We start from the raw sequence: 21258 nt of genomic DNA on the forward strand, positions 1-21258 counted from the left end.
CACCTGTATCCTCAGTCTGCTGGTGTCCTGCCAGAGCTCGCGGTGACGTTAGGACCACAGTCTGCCTGAAAAGCTACTCCTGTCTTCAATGTCTTCTATTATACTATTACAGTGATCATCTGAGGATGAAATTATTATATAACCTGGTGAATTTTAAGAGTTTAGGTATAAAAACTTAGTGGAATCCCTGTGACTGTGAAAAGCAACCACAAAGCTCCGTGGGCCTCCCGGCTGACAAACCTGTGATTAATGAGTTTACCCCAAGATGCAGGGCTGTGGTGCAGAGCTGCTGCTGCAGTGCATTCATGAATAAAACACGATGCAGCGTCTTTCGTGATCTGCACCGGTACGGCGACACTGACCTGCACGTGTGCAGGCTCCTTTTAAATGAAAGCCTCGTGTCACTTTAGTTTAGTTCTGCATTATTTGCTTTATTATTCAGTCAAAGTGGTGATAAAGACATGCTGACATTGGTTAACAGCATTAGTCAGACAGCGCGCAGTGACAGCAGTAAGGAGCAGATACTGATCAGCTGCACGTTACTGTATTTAATTAGGGTTTCATCTTTATGGAAGTATCTGAAGGTGCAGTCTGTGCAGGGACGCTCTGTGTTGAAGGTTCAGATCAGTGCACGGCCACGTCTCGCTGCGAAGTACAGCCTTCTAATTCAGCCTCTGCCTCACTTCAGGTTCTTCTTTGTTCCACCCACTAACGTGTCCTCAGGAGAGATAAGAGACTGAGGATCTTTACGCTCCAAGGAGGCGGGACATGCTTAGGGTAATAGCTAACCCGATCGTGCCTCAAGAGTTGGCAGTTTGTCTTGTAATCAGAAGGTTGCCGGTTCGAGCCCCAGTCTCGCTCGTTGTGTCCTTGGGCAAGACACTTCACCCGTTGCCTACTGGTGGTGGTCAGAGGGCCCGGTGGCGCCAGTGTCCGGCAGCCTCGCCTCTGTCAGTGCGCCCCAGGGTGGCTGTGGCTACAAGGTAGCTGCCATTACCAGTGTGTGAATGGGTGGATGACTGGATGTGTAAAGCGCTTTGGGGTCCTTAGGGACGAGTAAAGCGCTATACAGATACATTATAACAGCAGTCTGCATGTTCTAGCGTTAAAGTCTGTCTATCTGCTGTAAGCAGGAAACAGACATCACAGAGTCAGAGCTTCTCACTGGAACAGAGAGGAGTGAGGGCGCTGTGCTACAGCGTTAACAGCCATGTTTCACTCGTAGTTGTCATTAGGATTAAATTCCCCTACAGCCCGAAGCTGTGATTAAATTCAATGCTCTACGGTGCAGGCAGATGAAGTGCTCGTGGGAACAGGTCGCTGCAGCTGATGATGATAATGGTTTTATGTAGACGTGGAGCTGTGCAGGACGTACACGTCAGATCTGCAGCCTGTGGTCCTCGGTGACACTGAGATGTGTGCGTGCGCGTGCGTGCGTGTGTGTGTGTGCGCGTGGCGTACTGTTCTCGTGCTCTTCCACATTTCCCAGGAACGTCGCTGGAACTCCGAAGGCGGACGCCAGCACCCACACACAGATGTTCACCACCTGAACACATGAAGACATGAACAGTTTAATGTTTTTAAGGCTTCCACATCATCATTTTTACACAAATTAAGAGTCATACACGGAAATTAAAATTTGAAAACAAATTTGTCAGATGGATCAATAAACTCTCCATTTCGAGAAAACTGGAATTTTATATTTCAGCCTTTAAGGGGTTTACAGCCAATCAGGGCTTTATATTTTAAGGTCCTGATACGTCTATAAAAAGAGTCAAAATAACGTAGAAAACCTCTGAAAAGTTCTTTAAACCTGCATTCTACACAATGACCAGCAGGAGGCAACTCCTCTGGCTGAAGACAGCTTATTGTCAGAAAGGTCAGGGAAGCTGCTCACTGGTTCATAACGTTTCACTAATTTAGACTAAACAAACACAAGGTTTCCCTCTGATAGGAGCGAGACGGTGATGTCACAGCGGCGGCTTTTTATGACAGCAGGATAAAACGTACCTTGGCCTTGTGAGGAGTCCTCATGTCCAGCGCTTTGACAGGGTGGCACACAGCCACGTACCTGTCCATGCTCATCACCGTCAGCGTGAAGGTGCTGGTGAACATGTTGTAGTAGTCGATGGACACCATCACTTTGCACAGAGTGTTCCCGAATGGCCAGAAGCCCAGATACAAATCAGTGCCCTGGAAACATCCAGAAAGCAGAGTCTGAGCGTGAATCACACAACTTATCCTGCTCAGGGTCACAGAGCCGGAGCTCCTAGAGGAACAGGTGGTTAACCTACAGAGTTTGCACGCGTGCAGATGATGTCGTACCTGGAAAGGTAGCGTAGCCAGAAAGAGCGAGTCGGCCAGTGCCAGGTTAAAGATGTAGATGTTGGTGGCTGTTTTCATCTTGGTGTACCTGAGCGAGAAGAATCAGTTCAGTCAGACACACAAACACACACCTCAGTGAAGCACCTGACAACAGCAGATAACCACCGGCCCCGCTGACCACTCTCAGTTCATCACTGTCACCAACCAATCAAAATCAAGAAGGGGAGGGACTTGTGGCAAATTTGTAAAAACATTTTTTTTAGTTTGTTTGATTTTTATTGTGGCAGATGAGGAGGAGCACTCGTTCCAGCTGTTCAGCAACCAGACTGCAAGAGGCACGCGTAGCCCTGTGACCTCCCACGGAGGCCGCGTGAACGCGAGCTTCAGTTTCAATGCGACATTTTCAAACTTGAACCGTCACGTGACGCACTTTAGTCACGTATGTGATTTTAGAGACAGCAGGAGGCGCTGTCAACACAGCCACGCCTAGAAGACAGGTTTGTAACCTAGCAACCCGCCTGAGCCTGTAAACAGCGCCCGCCGTAAGCCTGAGCCGAGCCTAAATCTAAAACCAGGTCTAAGGCGGCAGAAGAAGCAGTCGGGTGAGGAGCAAGCTCTGCTTTTTTAACCTTAATTTAGGAACCACGGGGAGGATGGCAGACATCTGGGGTGTAGAAGGAAACACGAACAGAAGCACGCAGCGGAGAGTCATGTGACCTGCGTCTTATCCGAGCGCATCGGCTGCTGCAACTTTGAACCAAGTGTAGAAAACGCAGTGCAGTCAAACCTCCTCCCTGCCCCCAGCCGGTTTCACCCTCGCTCTCTCTCCTCAGCACATCCCCTTCTTTCTTCCACTCTTCCTCTCGTCTCCTCCTCTGCCTCCTTTCCTCTTCAGTCCTCTTATTGTTTCTCCAGCTTCGGTTTTATGTTCCTCGCTTCCTTTACATCCCAACATCTGTGTCTTTCACTCTTTTATGCTTTCGTGCCTCTCGTTGCCTCCCTCTGATGTATCCCTGCTGTACTCAGCCCTCTGACTCCGTCTCCACCTGCAGCTCACAGGAAGCCGCCTTTATTAAGTTAAAATCAGGTCTTAAAGGTCAAAACTGAGAGATGAAGATTCATAGAGAGCGGCTGAGAGAGGCAAAGGAGCGGCGACGTTCAGCCGTCACAATATTAATCCAGGGAAATCTTAATTTCTATTTATGTGCTTCTGAATTATTTCACCCTAAAAAAATGAATTTACTGCTCCACTTAAACACCGGCAGCCTCCGCAGCCAGAGAGGTGGAGGAAGCAGCTGCAGGTGCGTCAGGCAGGAGGTCAAACTTCCTGTTTTTGACTCTCACCATGGTCACGTTCGGTCTGCTATTATCATTATCATTTATTTTCTCCTCCACCTTTCCACTCTTGCTGCTCTTCACTGCTCCACCTCCCAGCTCCAATCAGCTGCTTTCATCTCTCGCCCGGTTCTTTCCTTCCTTCGGTCCTTCCTTTCTGTCTTTCCTTGCTGCCTCCTTCCCTGTGCATGCTGGAGTCTTGCCGGGAGCTCGGGAGTCTTCACACAGAATATTTTATGGTGTTCAGCTGAGCTCTCCGCCCATTTTCACATCGGGACCACATCTCCCCTCCTCTCCACCTCCACCTCCTCTCTCTTCTGTTGCTCTGTTGCTGTAGTTAAAAAACCCTGAAATGCTGATTATGAGTTCAGTGCTCGTGGGCACAAAGGAAGAGGAGAGTGACCGGTGAGGCCGGAGCTCAGAGAAGCGTCGGGCAGTCGTGTCTTCTCACAAACACACACGAACCTTTTTACAGCGTTTGCACCGAGTTTCATCAGCTCTGCTGCTTTGATGATTTACCGCAGGATTGTGTGCTTCACTGCAAAAGCACGCCGACAGTAAGAAACACAAGCACTGAAGACAAACGAGTCCTTCGTGCAGCGGATGCTTAAAGAGCGTCCCAAGACAAGATCCTCAGGAAGAAACAGATCCATCCTCTGCGTGCTGCGCAGAAATGATTCTTCATGAAAACCCTTCAGAATCAGGATGAAGGACAAAGATCATCATTCAGTCAGTCTGCCTGTCAGCAACACAACAAACTGCATCTCTCCATCACAGCTGGAAACTGACCAGAATTCCTCCCGGTTTCTCTTCATTTCTTTTGGTGCGTACATCTGAAGGTACCGGACGTCTGTAAAGGGATCCAAGCCCGACCCCTGAGGACGTCTCTGATGTGTTTAACAGTAATCCTGCTAACATCATGGTCCCGCGTCTGCCGGCCGGCCCTGCAAGGCTACATGTGTTTTTGATTACGCTCTCCCCCTTTTTCTCGCCACTCCGCCTGGGTGGAGCTTACTGCTCCCGCCCTTGGCCCACACACCTGTTGGCCTGCATTTAAGGCTGGGACGCAGGCAGTCTCATCGCTGGATGATTGTGCGACTGAGTGAGCCTTCAGTGAAGTTTTCTTGTGTTAATCTGTGCTTCTGTGTAACCGATGTCTTTTGTGTATAGTTTTCCCGGACCTGTGACCTACCGCCGTGTGGACGTGTGTTAGTTGTAGTGTGAAGTTGAGAGTGAGTGTGAGAGAGCTTCCCCTACCTGGATTTCCACCACCGTATATATTCTGCACCTGGTGACTGTGTAAATAAACTGTGGAACTGAACCCTGCTCTGCGCTTGAGTCCCTGCCATCACTTGTGACAACACAGCGACACACAGTCAGGTCAAATAAAGACCTGAAGAGGGTGAACACGAACCCTGCGACCTCAGTCGCTATCATCCATGACTGCTAATCTCTCACATCTAATTTGTCTATATGATACCGAAAAACGGTGAAAAGCTGTGACATTTCCACGAACCTGTCTTCAGTCCAAAAGCGTGACCCTGCTTTACGTGAAGCCTGTGCAGCAGCAAATGTGCAGCAGCCTCCTCGCCATGACGGCGCCCTTCTCCTGCCTCTCTGAGGTCCAGCTGAAGCTTCTGTGTGATAAATGAAGCGCTCACACAGACACTGCTGCTGTGTGTATCCCTCATAATCCTGAAACGAACACTTGATCCTGTTAGCGTTCTCTGTGCGTCTGCACTTAAGGAATCTCCAAAACAAGCATGAAATATTTAAGCATCCATCACCAGAGGTGGGACCAAGTCATTGTTTTGCAAGTCTCAAGTAAGTCTCAAGTCTTTATCCTCAAGTCTCAAGTCAAGTCTCAAGTAATGTCAGGCAAGTCAGAGTCGAGTCTCAAGTCACTGGTGTAAAAGTCCGAGTCAAGTCACAAGTCTGAAACTTTGAATTTCAAGTCCTTTCGAGTCTTTAAAAAAACCCCGAAAAAAATAATGTTGCAGTTATGCTAAATGTAAATATTAGACCATGTAATTTTTTAATCTGTGTTTTTCTCAACACATGACAAAATAGTGAACTTAGAAAATATACACAAATTGTGAAATTGCACCTCTTTAAAATGCAGCTCAATTAAACTTAGCTCCAAGAATAATTTTCACCGACAGTTCTGAGATAAGCTGCATGTTATTCTTGGATGCGGTTGTAGGACCGGCTTTGAAATCGCATGACAAAAATATCATACATAAATAAATGATATTTTTTTTTAAAATATCATTTAAAAAAAAAACTGCATCACCAACGTAGCCTGGAAAACATTTGCTAGTTAGATGAAGTCAGCTATCTCATCGTAGCATATTTATATGCATATTTATAATCATACGGTTCTTGGAGTGAGTGCATACACTCATGAAGTTTAGTAACTTCCGGTCACTGCAACAAGCCCAGGTACAGTTTACCGACGGATGGGTGCAGGACCTTGAAATGCACGTGTAGAACGAAAGACCATCGTACACATCATAAGTTTACCAGTCTCACAAATCGTCGTCATAAATACACATTCGTTAACCGTTTATTAATAGGACCTTTGAGCTCAACGGTAATTAATTAGTAGTGGAAATAATTTCTGGTAGCATCACAGAAATGTAGCAGTGACAATAATATTGTATGCTGTAATCGTACTGGGCAATTAGTGATACAAAAAACCTGTTTTATCCTGTGAATAAAAGTATATGTTTTTGTCAATGTACCATAATAACAGAAGCGAAACGCAATATTGTGTCAGGACAATTCACTATTTATGCACAATAAATAAAGGAGCATAGCGCGACAATTTCTGTTCAGCGCCAGACTTGCTTGTAACCTATATCACCAATTATGTTATGAAAATGACGTATTAACTACAACAGCAGACTGACCTTCGTGTAAATGCTTGGAGCAGACTAACCTGTGAGCTGGAGTGTTCTGGGACGTTATATTTGATCTTTGAATGGCTGCAATCCAGGCCACCCGTCGCGTCTTTGTCACTTCGGAAACATGGCTCGAACAATTTCTCTTCAACGACGTAATCCGATAACAACCGATCTCTTTACCCGTCGGCTTCCCGTGGCTGTCATGCGACCGGCTATTGCAGTTAATCATACAACAGCTTCTTGACATTTTTGTGTTTCTTTTTATCGCTGTGTGACTGATTTCAATTGAAAGCCTGCGTGCGCTAGTACCTCTTGCCACGAGTTCCCAGAATCCTTTGCGGTTCTACCCGTGAATGACGTCACATTTTCAATCTCTATATAATATGCATGTTAAATTTTATATTTGGGGTAAAATATCAAGTCTTTTCAAGTAAACCGGTTCAAGTCCAATTCAAGTCCCAAGTCATTGGTGTAAAAGTCCAAGTCAAGTCACAAGTCTTAGAACATTTTTTCAAGTCAAGTCTAAAGTCATAAAATTAATGACTCGAGTCTGACTCGAGTCCAAGTCATGTGACTCGAGTCCACACCTCTGTCCATCACAGAGGCTTTACTGCCTCACGCCTCCTCTCAGCTAATTCCTCAGCTCTCACTCTAATTGTCTCCTCACCACTTCTGTGCTCCTCGGAGCCAAGCTAATCCAGCACGCCGCCTCTCACAGCTCCGACCGCGGAGGTCACTCAGGGCGGGTTGGATTCCTGCTGCACGCCCATCCACCACCCCAAACTCCACCTCCTGACTGGAGGTGGAGTTTGGATGCAAACTAGAGAAATGCATTTAAATAAACGATCTGACACTTCTGTTAGGAAATTACCTCATTTGTGCTTTATCGATGATTACACATCTGTGTTGTTTAAACTTCTCCCCAACTCTTTAACTGGTCACGTCCTGTTTGTGCCACTTTTTTTTAATCGGCAGCTTTTCTTTGTCTCGACTACTGGGCAGAGGGAGGTCTTTGGTACTGACCTTCAACCGTTTAATACATTTTGAACATTTATAATGTGAGTTTGTGTATCTTCTGTGCTGGTGACCCACCTTCTTTCTCTACGACAGCTACGAGCACAGGCAGAGGCTCTCTCAGCTTTCTGCAGACGATATGTCTGCAATGGTTTATCCAGTGATCCAGATCAGCATTCAGCCGAGAGTGAAGCACCACAGATGAGAACTAACACCTCCAATCATGGTGACGGCTCCATCACAGTTCATGAAAAAGGGGTCAGGAGGAGTGGGCGAGTTCAGGTATCTCAGGTTAATGAGCGAGAGGAAAGAGAGGTGTCTGCTTAGACCACTGAGGCAGAAGATGGATGAGAAAGTGCCAACTCAGGGTGGGATCACACCTGAACGCTTCCTTATAAACATTCAAAGCTTCTCTTAGGCTACACTAATCCGAATACATTTGAAAACAGCGTTTTCATCTAAAAACGCTCCACACTATTGTTTTTAATCATTTCCAAACACTTGTTCATCCACAATGAAACGGTCGAAAACGTTGCAGTCCTGCGCATGCGTACAACGCAAGAAGATTCGGCCTGCCTCATTTCTGTCTGCCGCTTATTTACTTTCCGGCTCGTTGAAACGTCGCGGAAGAAAATTGAGGAAAAGCACCGAGTTTGTTAAATGGACTAACGATGAGGTGGAGTCGTTGCTGCGAGTAACACAAAAGTACAAAGTTGCAAAAGCGAGTGAGAATTAAAGAATTTGACAAAGAGCTGTCTGCAGCACGTACAGACTGCCCTATTAATCTTTAATAGGGCTGTCAAACAAAACAACTGCTGTGTAATGCCATCTTAGTTTAATTGGTCACATGACTGCATCACATGATAAAATGTGTTATCGTTTCCATTTCAAAAGTATCTGCTTTCCTTGACCGAAAACGCCGTCTCAGTGTGGACGGAAGACATGGCCTTATCCAGAGGGTGGGGGGTACACCTGGACAGGTCACCAGCAGCAGACACAGAAAACCATTCACCTCTATGTTTTTTAAATGTCACTGAATGAAACTGTGGCCTCGGTGCTGTGATTGATGACAGTCTTTCCTTTAAGTCACCAGCTATTAAACTGAGGCTGAAGTTCATCATGTTTCTCTTTCACTTCAACAAAAGACTCGTTGCTGCCACTTTTTGACCTTTCCTGGATCGCGGTGACATCATTTACACGAAAGCCTATTTCTGGTTGACTGCCCTCTGATTTATCAGAGTACATGTCACACAGTTTGGTGACAGAGTGCACTCTCAAGACATCATCACGTTCGTCGTTCCATCGGTTCGTGCAGAGCTCAGGAAGAAGGCGTTGTCCTTCTCTGCTCCGTCTTCATGGAAGACGTTACAGAAGCACCTGAAGCTCCTCGATTTCACAGACTTCCAACGACGTACAAATGTTTTTGTGAAAAACTTGTCTTTGATACGACTGTGTACATTTTATTGTTGTCTGTTTGTGTGGAACAAGTCTCTCTGGTACATGACACACTGAGTCTCAATGGGACTCAGTTAAGCTAACCCCATTAAGTGCATGTGTTTGGACAGTGGGAGGAGCCTGGTGTACCTGAAGAGAACATAAACTCCACCCAGAAAGCCAAGATGGAGGACGACCAACAGTACTAACCACCGCGGTTAAACCACGTGGTTAGTACGTGCTGTTGGCTGACTTGTGACTGGACGATAATCAGTGATCAGCTTTGGTTTTCAGGTGTTCTTTAGACTGCCCCAGTCTGTTCTTCATTGTGCTGAAGACCGCCAGGCGGAGGGACCCGCCTCCTCGCTCCTGTTGCTTTGGCTGCTCATTGTTGTACTAATAATAAAGGAGACTTCTTCTGCGGTGCCATCGGAGACAGAAAACATCACACAGCCATAAAGCTGATGGAAGTGTGACGAGCATCCTGCCTTCTGCTCTATTAATAATTCACGTCGAGTCAAATTAGAGCAGCTGGAATAATTCAAACCTCTGTGTTTTTGTTGGTTTCCTCTCTTTGATTGCTCGGTTCTCTCTCGCTGCTCACCTTCATATTTCCTCTTCACCTTTCTCCTTTATTTGCATGAGCCCATTATCTTATAATTAATAAATGCAATTAGACCTGTGAACCTTTCAGCAGACACACTCGCAGCAGATAATGAAATGTGCTGCTGCGCGGCGAATAAATGACGACGATGATCGGATCTGCACACAGAAGATGGAGCCCGACCTGTCGTGGTGCGAGACGCTCTTCCTGTAGATGTCCCTGCGGTGGTTCAGCTGGAGGACGAGGCTTTGCCCGAAGCTCCGATTCAAAGCCTCGGCCAGCTGAGGGTTGATGGTACTCAACCCCAGTCTGCTTCACCTCCACTCCCATCATGAGTCACGAGTGCACGCAGACACGAAGGGCTGCAGTGAGTCATCGAGCAATTCCAATAATTCAATTAGAAAACACAAATTCTTTGCTTCGTTTAACACGCGGCTCTGTAGCGCTACTGTCACCGTGGAAACGTGAGCGTTTCACAGACTGACCTGCAGAGAAATGTTTTCAGGAGCAGTGCACGCATGAAACGATTACGCCCACGCACACCGGCGCGTTAGCATGGAGGCAAAGAGGCGGAGCATCCCCATGACGCTTAGCTCAAGTTCCTGTGACCAACATTAAACCTTCACTGCGGTAAAGCTAGCAGGAGTCAGCAAACTGTGCCGTGAAAAAAAGCAAACTCTGTGGCTCCGCCTCTAAGGTTGGCTGATAGTAAACACTTTCCAACCGACGACAGGCGATATATTCACACAGGTGACTTTTTGATGGGCGGGGCGATGTAATCATGCACGGACTGATTTGTGCGTTTAAAATTTATACATTTTGTTTGGAGGGAATTTTTGACCTTCTTTTCTTGTTTGTTTCCATAGTGATGTAGATACTTACTGGATTATTTATTTATTTATTTGAGATGTGAAAAACATAACTTTAAATCAGAGGGTTTTTTTATGTTCGCCCGAAGATACATTTTGATTTTTAACTGAATTTTTGTTGAATTGTGTATTTGTTCTTTGGTTGAGTGTGTAAGACAAACACAGTTAGAGTGGAAATAAGAAGCCAGTTTCTCTTTGCCTCCCTCCACATCACTGTGGGTTTTTATCCAAATCAAATGCAGCCCTAATTTCATCACGTAAAGGCACCGTCTAGACCTTAGACTCAACAACACTCTGACCCAGTGACAGTCAGCAACAGCACTTGGACCTAATGATAGTCGGACCTTCATCATGTTTGCTTCCTGTTTCTGAAACTTGCTTCTGGGCAGGAGGACATTGATTTATTGATTTTATTGATTAACATTCAAATTCAAATCTCAGTGAAAACAGTGAAAAAAAAACAACAACAAACAAACAGTGAAAACAGAACAAAAATCTACCATAAAGAAAGAAAGCATGAGACAAGGCTAATCAAAAGGTATTGGCTGAAGCATTTGCTTATTACGCCAACCCTTTTCACAAAATATTCTTTTTGTATGCAGCTCCTGTACACAGGGCTTGAAGAAAATAATAAAACAAAGCAAAAACCAAACAAACAAACAAAACAAAAAAAAAAAAAAAAAACAAAGAAAAAAAAAAACTTTCCACCTTAGATAAGTAACTACATCAAAGCAAAAGAATCAAGAGGTTGGTTTTTTTTCTCCTTTTTGCTCTTTTCATTCTTGATTTCTATATTTTTCTATTACTCTATTTTTAAACATGTTTTTAAACAAGGAAAATGAACTACACCTTTTTAAATCACTGTCATAACTATTCCACAGGTTAACTCCTCTAACAGAAACACATATCTGCTTTATATTTGTCCTTATCTTGTTTTTTTTAAAGAAATCTGTTCCCCTTAAGTCATATTGACTCTCTCTGACTTTGAACAGCTTCTGAGTACTGGGGCAAAGCAAGTTATTTTGTGCTTTATAATTATCTGTGCCATTTTATATTCAACTAAATCATAAAATTTCAGGGTATTCAGATTAATAAACAAAATGTTAGTTGGTTCTATATAGTTTGATTGGTTTATAATTCTTATAGCTTTTTTTTGTAACTTGAAAATATGAAGAGTGTTCGTTTTATATGCATTACCCCATATCTCCAGACAGTAAGTCATATATGGAAGCAACAGAGAACAATAAAGTGTGTATAATGATTTTTTGTTCAGGACATGCTTTGTTTTATAGAGGATATCGATGGTTTTTGACATTTTTGTTTTCACGTGGTTTATATGAGACTTCCAACTCAGCTTATCATCAATTATCACTCCAAGAAATTTATTTTCGTACACTCTTTCAATTTCAATTCCATTAACCCTTATTTTAGATACATTTTTCATTTGTCTAGTGCCAAAAATAATCAATTTTGTTTTCTTTATATTTAATGATAACTTATTTACATCAAACCAGTTTTTTAATATATTTAACTCCTTTTCCGCTGTAGTCAGAAGCTGTTCTAAGTTTTTACCTGAGCAGTACAGAGTGGTATCATCAGCAAACAATACACATTTTAACAGTTTGGAAACACTACATATGTCATTTATATATAATATAAATAATTTAGGGCCCAGCACAGAGCCCTGAGGAACACCACAAGTTACCTTCAACTGCTTAGATTTTACATTATTGAATTCGACATATTGATATCTTTCATCCAGGTAACTTTTCATCCACTTGTATGCTATCCCTCTTATGCCATATCTCTCTAGTTTATTCATTAATATAGAATGATCAATTGTATCAAACGCCTTTTTTAAGTCTATAAAAACACCAACAGTATATTCCTTATTATCTATTGCATTAGATATCCCTTCAACAAGTTCCATCACTGCCATTGAAGTGGACCTTTTCACTCTAAAGCCATATTGGTTACCACTTAGGAGATTATGCTTCTCAATATATTTATCAAGTCTATTAACAAATAACTTTTCTAAAATTTTTGAGAACTGTGGGAGTAGTGATATTGGCCTATAATTGGTAAACTGACATCTCTCTCCGTTTTTATGGATTGGAATAACTTTTGCTATTTTCATTTGTGAGGGAAACACACCAGTTTGAAAGGACAGATTACAAATGTATGCGAAAGGTTGCACTATATATTCTATAATATATAGTGCGACTTCTACTGCCGTTTTGACGAGCCATCAGGCAGCCTTCACACCTCCAACGGCCCCAACAATAGAGGCACTTTGGACACTAATTCCCCCACCTCTCCCCCCTCCATAGAGCCATCACCACCTTCAAACCGTTCACCTACAACACCCCCCTCCTCACCCCACACAAAAGAGGATTTCACACCACCTCCTCCCACCACAACTCTTCATATTCATGAAGCAGATGTGAGGAAGCAGTTTAAGAGTCTGAATGCTCGGAAAGCTCCCGGCCCAGACGGTGTGTCTCCTGCCACCCTCAGACACTGTGCAAACGAGCTGGCCCCAGTGTTTTCTGGCATTTTCAACTCCTCACTGCAGGCATGTCATGTGCCTGCCTGCTTCAAGTCCTCTACCATAATCCCTGTCCCCAAGAAACCTAGGATCACTGGACTAAATGACTACAGACCCGTGGCTCTGACATCTGTGGTCATGAAGTCTTTTGAGCGCCTAGTTCTCTCCCATCTCAGGACCCTCACGGCCCCCCTCCTGGACCCCCTGCAGTTTGCATATAGAGCCAACAGGTCTGTAGACGACGCCATCAACATGGCCCTACACTTCATCCTGCAGCATCTGGACTCCCCAGGAACCTACGCCAGGATCCTGTTTGTGGACTTCAGCTCTGCCTTCAACACCATCCTTCCAGACCATCTCCGAGGCAAGCTTTCCCAGATGAATGTGCCTGATCCCATCTGCCGGTGGATCACTGACTTCCTGACGGACAGGAAGCAGCATGTGAGGCTGGGAAAGAATGTCTCGGACTCCCGGACCATCAGCACCGGCTCCCCTCAGGGCTGTGTTCTTTCTCCTCTGCTCTTCTCCCTGTACACCAACTGCTGCACCTCCACCCACCAGTCTGTCAAGCTAATCAAGTTTGCAGATGACACCACCGTTATTGGACTCATCTCGGACGGGGACGAGTCTGCCTACAGGAGGGAGGTTGAACGTCTGGTGTCTTGGTGCAGCCACAACAACCTGGTGCTGAATGCCCAGAAGACAGTGGAGATTATTGTGGACTTCAGGAAGCACACGGCCCCACTCCCCCCCATCATCCTGACTGACACCCCCATCACCTCTGTGGACTCATTCTGCTTCCTGGGTACCACTATCACCCAGGACCTGAAGTGGGAGCCCACCATCACCTCCGTCATCAAGAAAGCCCAGCAGAGGATGTACTTCCTGAGGCAGCTGAAGAAATTCAACCTGCCAACACGGACGATGATGCAATTCTACACTGCAATCATCGAGTCCATCCTCACCTCCTCCATCACCGTGTGGTACGCTGGAGCCACTATCAGGGACAAACAGAGACTGCAGCGTGTTGTGCGCTCTGCTGGGAAGGTGATTGGCTGCAGACTCCCATCTTTGCAGGACCTGTACACCTCCAGGACACTGGGGCGTGCAGCTCGGATCTCAGCTGACCCTTCTCACCCTGGACACAGTCTGTTTGACCTGCTCCCCTCAGGCAGGAGGCTCCGGTCCATTCGCACCAGAACCTCTCGCCATAAGAACAGTTTCTTCCCCTCTGCTGTTGGACACATGAACAATAACCATATGACTGTCCCCGCCACTAACACATGACCCTACGCTGTGTCACTGCATCATTTCATGTCTGGCACTGATCACCACCTGCACTCATGTATATATCTTTCTACGTAGCACTCTTAATTCTTATTCTCATGTATATATCTCATGTATATCTCATGCACATATCTTTCCACGTAGCACTTTTAATTCTTATCCCTACTTTTATTTTTTTCCATGTCTATTTAAGTGCTATTTATGACACTATGTTTGCACTGAAGCACCGCAGCAATTTCCTAATGTTGTAAACCTGCTCAACATTTGGCAATAAACCCCATTCTGATTCTGATTCTGATTCTGATAATACTTTTAACTAATATCATGTCAATACCAAAACAGTCAGTGGACTTTTTATTTTTAAATGTCTTCACAATGTTAATTATTTCTCTATGAGTTACAGCACCAATAAATATGGAGGACACATTCTGAGTAATATGTTTATTTAGGTCGTTATTATTTCTTGACTCTGGAATTTCTTTTGCTAAATTAAAGCCAACATTTACAAAGAAATCATTAAATTCATTTGCAATGTCTTTAGTTTTATCAAGCACAATATCTTTATCTTTTTTAAAATAATCTGGATAATTCTTATTTTTTGAGCCCTTTTTGATTATACTGTTTAATATCCTCCATGTTTCTTGTGTGTTACTTCTACTTTGCTCCAATAATTTGTGGTAATATTCTTTCTTACTTGTTCTTATAATATTTACTAATCTATTTTTATATAACTTGTACTTTATTTCAGCATCTTTTGTCCTCTGTTTTATGAATCTCTTATATAGATTATTTTTCTTTTTACATGCATCTTCTATCCCCTTTGTGATCCATGGCTTATTTGATCTGTGATGCTTTCTAGTGATTTTCATTAAAGGACAATGTTTTTCATATAGTGAAATTACAGTTGATAAGAATGCATCATATGCACTATTTGAATCTTCATTTGCAAAAACCTCATTCCAATTGTGTTCCTTTAAGTCCACCTGGAGGGCAGCAATGGCTCTTGTTGCTCTATGTCGTATCATATCAAATATTTGATTCTTTTGTTTAGTTTTAATCCCAAAATAATTTTGAAAAATTGCAAAAACAGGAAGATGATCGCTTATATCAGTTATAAGAAGTCCACCTACTATTTCATGGTCAATTTTATTTGTGAATATATTATCTATCAATGTAGCTGTATCAATTGTTATTCTACTTGGTTTTATAATTACAGGGGAAAGGGAGTTACTATACATTGTATTTATGAAATCTGTTGTTTTCTGATGTCCATTTGGGTTTAGCAAATCTATATTAAAATCACCACAAATTATTTGCACTTTTTTATCATTTAGGTTGCTAAACATAGCAGCAAGTTTTTCATTGAATATCTCAAGGCATGAACCTGGTGTCCTATAGATGCAACTTATAATTATATTGTTAGCCTTTTCAACATGGATTTCAATAGTGACACATTCCAATATGTTATCTATGGTGCTTGACATACATTCAATCAGACTACATTTCAAAACTTTATCTACATATAAAGCAACACCGCCTCCTTTTTTATTCACCCTGTTCATTGTAAATAATTCGTATCCTTCCAGTCCCATTTCACTAACTTTCTCATTATCGAGCCATGTTTCTGATATTGCAATTATATTAAACTTTTTTAACTTACTTAAACATTCTGTAATTTTAGAAATTTTTTTATACAGGCTTCTACTATTGAAATGTATGACCGACAATGCATTTGCCATTTTAATATTCACATTGAATTGGTCATCTGTATAGTACTCACAAGTATTATTGGTGTTATTGTAGAAGTGGGTATCTGGGTCAATGTTACTTTCAGGGTCATGCATGTTGTGCTCTGCATAGTTAAACGTTTTGAAGTTCGTTTTCTCAGCGTGTGTGGCAAAATAACCACCTTGACAGTCCTTTTCATAATCAAATTCTTTCTCTTCAATATCTCCGAATGGAAACCTATAATCTGTGTCCAAACTTGTCATTTATGTGTTTTTGTTTTTGTTGTTGTTGTTTCCATTGTTTTTGAGCCATAAGGCCAGAAACACTTTCCATACCCATTGTTCATTATCCAATCGTCACTTTTCCAATAGATTCCATAGCAGATTCCTGATTATTTATATTGCTCTAAGTCTTTGAGTTCTCTTATCATCACAACTTTCGCTTCTTCGGGATTGCCATTTAGTCTTATCATTACTTTGCAGTTCCTCGTCCATGTCGCTTGTATCTTATTTTGTTTTCTCAGGCTGCGTGCCTGTCTTGCAATTTCAGCAGTCTTTTTCGTTAAATGTTCATTTAAATACACACCAGTCCCTTTTAGCTTCTTACCCTGTTTCAGTAACTCAATCTTTGTTTTGCGACTCACAAACCGAAGAATGATTGCTGGCTTTGTTTTACTGTCTTTTCTGGGAAGCGTGTGGCATGCTGCAATATGATGGCTCTGAATACTTACATTCTTCGTTTGAAGGAATTTTATCACTTGCTGTTCAAGCGTTTGCAGCTCCTCTACCGGGGCATCTTCACCGTCTTTACCTCCGCCAGCTGTTACTCTGGCGTAGGTTCGGTGTTGCGTCTCCAGACCACTTATGACTAAATCATCCATTCTTGTGTATTGTTCAAGGTCCTCGATTCGCCGTTCCAAGTCGTCTATTTTCTTGTCCTTGTCCTTTATGAGGTTTTTTAGTTGTTTTCTTTCATCCATTAGGTCATGTAGCATACCTTGTTGTTTAGCCACTTTGCTCAGTTCATCAGACATGAAATTAAGCGATTTCCTAATCTCCTCCAACTCCTCTTCAACTCCTGGGTTAGCTTTTTTAGGTGGCATTTTGAAAATGGTGAGATTAGTATTTCCTTGTGATGGCCCGTTGAAGTCACTGTTGATTTACTTGTTGGTGCCTTGCTAGAGGAGCCTGGGCCCAGTGGCTGCTGGAGGATCCTGGGCCTGGTGGAGCAGGAGGATCCTGGGCCTAGTGACTGCTGGAAGAGCCTGGGCCTGGTGGCTGCTGGAGGATCCTGGGCCTGGTGGCTGCTGGAGGATCCTGGGCCTGGTGGCTGCTGGAAGAGCCTGGGCCTGGTGGCTGCTGGAGGATCCTGGGCCTGGTGGCTGCTGGAAGAGCCTGGGCCTGGTGGCTGCTGGAGGATCCTGGGCCTGGTGGCTGCTGGAAGAGCCTGGGCCTGGTGGCTGCTGCAGGATCCTGGGCCTGGTGGCTGCTGGAGGATCCTGGGCCTGGTGGCTGCTGGAAGAGCCTGGGCCTGTGGCTGCTGGAGGATCCTGGGCCTGGTGGCTGCTGGAAGAGCCTGGGCCTGGTGGCTGCTGCAGGATCCTGGGCCTGGTGGCTGCTGGAAGAGCCTGGGCCTGGTGGCTGCTGGAAGAGCCTGGGCCTGGTGGCTGCTGCAGGATCCTGGGCCTGGTGGCTGCTGGAGGATCCTGGGCCTGGTGGCTGCTGGAAGAGCCTGGGCATTGATGCTAGTCTTTGGTTAAAGTCCACCATCAAAGCTTTCTGACTGAAGGCTGAGCAGCTGATGGCCCGAGCTCTGCTGATGGTGAGTGGCCAGTGAAGCAGCAGCTCTTAATGTATGACAGGACGATTCAAAGTGATTTGATGTTTGAACAAGTAAAGGTAAACGGAAACAATGAACGGTTTGATGGTGCTTGTTCTTCGAAGGCTGTCCTCGTCTCTGTGGTTCTCTCAGACTTCATTTCTCTCTCTGCTTCCTCTGATGATTCTTTAATCCACTGAGCCGTTTGGCTTCAAATATTAATAATCACTGAATTATTCACACTACCACTGTGTGTGTGCACAGCAAATCCAGCATGTCCAAATTAACACTGTCGGATTTGATTTCAACACTATTAAAGTGTCTATATGGGTCCACACCAGAGAGTGTTAATTTAACTCTTTTTGGAGAGTTGGTACGTTAACTCTCATTTAGTGCTAAACACCAAATCTGTCTGGAGTTGATAATTTAACACTTGGTGTTAAGAGTTTATATATTAACTCTCAAAGAGTATTTTAGTTTAACTACATAAGAGTTATCTTCTAATTCATTCTAAAAAGCGGGAATTTTACTGTTCTGAACTTCTAGAAATTTCTTTTGGAAATAAACATTTACTAAAAAGATGCAATGGTTTTTGAAAAACATTTATTCTGAACTGTGCACCAAGATTTCAAAACATTTTCTGAAAGATGTAACAGTATACATGTTCTCACTTTCATTAGAATTTTGTTTATCAAAAGGTCTGACATGGTAAATGCAAATAACAGCATTCTCATCACTTATTTCTTCAATACAATATGCATGTCCTTCATTCATCACTTTGTGGAACTGCAACGCACTTCTGCTCTCCCCCATATTCCATCTTCACAAGCATATCCTGTGTGGAGATTGAATAAAAATTAGTTGACACTAATTAATGGCACAAATAATCCAGTAAACAATTGCAGCACAGTAAAAAAAAAAAAAAAGGAATCCTCTTTGAGCCATTACTTGTGTAAAGTATTTTCCCAAAAGACAAAGACACAGGCAACAGGTAATACTGAACTAAATGTAAAACCTCAACCTTTTTCATTTTTACCTAAACCGTGTGCACAAAACTCTGGAGGGATCTATGCTAACGTAGAATCCAGTCAGGACGTCTGCTACTGCTGTTTGCTCGCTTTTTTTTTAAATTTTTTTTATGGGCGATCGTTTTCAGGCTTCAAGTAGCACCATTATACCAACATTTCACATTCTACACATTGTTTTAGGTGTATTTGACCAAAAGTTTGACTGAAAATTCACATGCAAGCCTTTTTTCAAGGCTGTGGTATTTGCCCGCAAACAATACCTTTCAGCTAGCTAAAACAGAATATTATGCTATCAGCGAGCAACATGGCTAATGCCTTTCACACAGCTTTGTCTCAACTCCAAAGAGCCACAGAAGTAAAAGCTCATAATAATAATTGAAACAATCTTTGAAAGAATGACTTACCAAGCATGGCAAACAACTCAAATATGTAGAGCAAAATGTTCTGAAACGGCTTCACTTCAGCTTCGATTGGAGCCGTGCTGGGGGCGGAGTCTGTGAATTTACTCTGTTGGTGTCATAGCCCCTCTAGGAGTTCAGAGTTAAGAGGTCAAGAGTTAATGTTTCCATTGTAACACCTCCAGATTTGACAGAGAAACACTCATTTTTAACACTCGATTTTAACTACTATCATTTTACACCTCAGAGTTACATTAAAAGAATGTGACTCTGCTTAGAGTAAAATTAACTCTACTTTTGCAAGAAGACCATTAACACCAAAACATTTAACACTTTTGAATTTGCTGTGTGTGTGTGTGTGTGAGGAAACCACAGAGACTGAAACGCTCTTGAAGAAACTTTGATTCTAAATGTTTTGTGAGTTTTTCTCTCTGTTCTCAGCTGCTCAGACTCCACCAGCAGGTGTTCCAGTTATCAGTCATGGATGTGATTACATATGATCACAAATCATTCTTCCAATACTCACATGGCATGCTCCACTTCTGTTTCCTTTGGATAAAAGTAAGGAAAGAAAGCAGCACTCTTACATTTATCTTCTATTGACAAACTCAGGGTTACGGACTGGAGGAGGGTGTAGTTAACATCCACCTGCTTCTAAAGAAAGGAGACCTGTCAACAGTACAGCCTCCCCGTCACCCCAAGTGCTGGCCTGGTGGTGTCACCCACCGGTGGTGTCACCTGGTTCTGACTTGGTGGTGTCACTCGGTGGTGTCACGCGGTGGTGTTACCCACCCGGTGGTGTCACCTGGTGCTGACTTGGTGGTGTCACCCGGTGGTGTCACGTGGTGGTGTTACCCACCCGGTGGTGTCACCTGGTGCTGACTTGGTGGTGTCACGCGGTGGTGTCACCCACCTGGTTGTGTTACTTTGACACGTTGTGACTCACCCGGTGGTATCACCCGATGGTCTCACTCCGTGGTGTCACCCAGTGGTGTCACGCGGTGGTGTTACCCACCCGGTGGTGTCACCTGGTTCTGACTTGGTGGTGTCACCCGGTGGTGTCACCTGGTTCTGACTTGGTGGTGTCACTCGGTGGTGTCACGCGGTGGTGTTACCCACCCGGTGGTGTCACCTGGTTCTGACTTGGTGGTGTCACTCGGTGGTGTCACGCGGTGGTGTTACCCACCCGGTGGTGTCACCTGGTGCTGACTTGGTGGTGTCACCCGGTGGTGTCACTCGGTGGTGTTACCCACCCGGTGGTGTCACCTGGTTCTGACTTGGTGGTGTCACCCACCCGGTGGTGTCACCCGGTTACAGCACATTCTGTTGCATTTGTGCCGATGGCTCTGTGCCGACGAGCCGCTCTCACACATTGTGCCGTGTGCTGAAGCAAGCCTGAGGCTGATCCACGCTCACAGGAACAAAGTGCTCACGTTCAGAGGAGTTTACAGGAGGTAACGCTGCCTCCGAGAAGCTGCTGCATAAACAGCACTGTGCAGTCTCTGCTTTAATAGCACAGCTCATAAAGACACATTTATCTGCGCCCTGACTCACTCGAAGCTTTTTTATATGCCTGTGTATCTTCAGAGGAAAGAGCTGTTGAAGGAAAGCCTCTCTCAGCGACAATCACAGCCTAATTCACTGCTGGCAGCTGCTGCAGAGGTTCGCAGTATTATCATCCCTCTTCTCGGGTCACAGCATCACCAGCCATGTTCTCAAAGAAAGCCATGCAAAGCATCTACAATTATCTCCACCCTGCTGGATGGAGAGAGAGGGATTACTGAAGCATGTCCCACAGCAGAGGAAGGCTTTTCCTTGTACTCTGAGGATTACACTGCTCCTTTTGAGACTTTAGGACCTCTCCCACTCATTTCTACACAGCTGCTCTCTGTGCAAAACACTAATAGTATTAGACCAAGCAGCCAGCGTGCATCACAGTGACATAAAACAGATGCCTTTAATGC

At 44.1% G+C, this 21258-nt stretch overlaps 1 protein-coding gene across 1 annotated transcript in view; it reads right to left on the reverse strand.

Annotated features, from left to right (window-relative positions):
* oprl1 (opiate receptor-like 1) overlaps positions 1-21258 on the reverse strand; it is a 66801-nt gene that overhangs the window by 16056 nt on the left and 29487 nt on the right. The window contains exons 2-4 of the mRNA XM_085343876.1: positions 2326-2413; positions 2011-2193; positions 1462-1546 (exon numbers count right to left, since the gene is read on the reverse strand). Of these exons, the coding sequence (XP_085200002.1) occupies positions 1462-1546; positions 2011-2193; positions 2326-2413 (356 nt within the window). The remainder of the gene's footprint in view (positions 1-1461; positions 1547-2010; positions 2194-2325; positions 2414-21258) is intronic.

This window comes from Diplotaxodon limnothrissa, linkage group LG20, assembly GCF_057381915.1.
Source record: "Diplotaxodon limnothrissa isolate DT_005_m linkage group LG20, D_limnothrissa_male_GT1.1, whole genome shotgun sequence".
NCBI classification, from domain to species: domain Eukaryota; kingdom Metazoa; phylum Chordata; class Actinopteri; order Cichliformes; family Cichlidae; genus Diplotaxodon; species Diplotaxodon limnothrissa.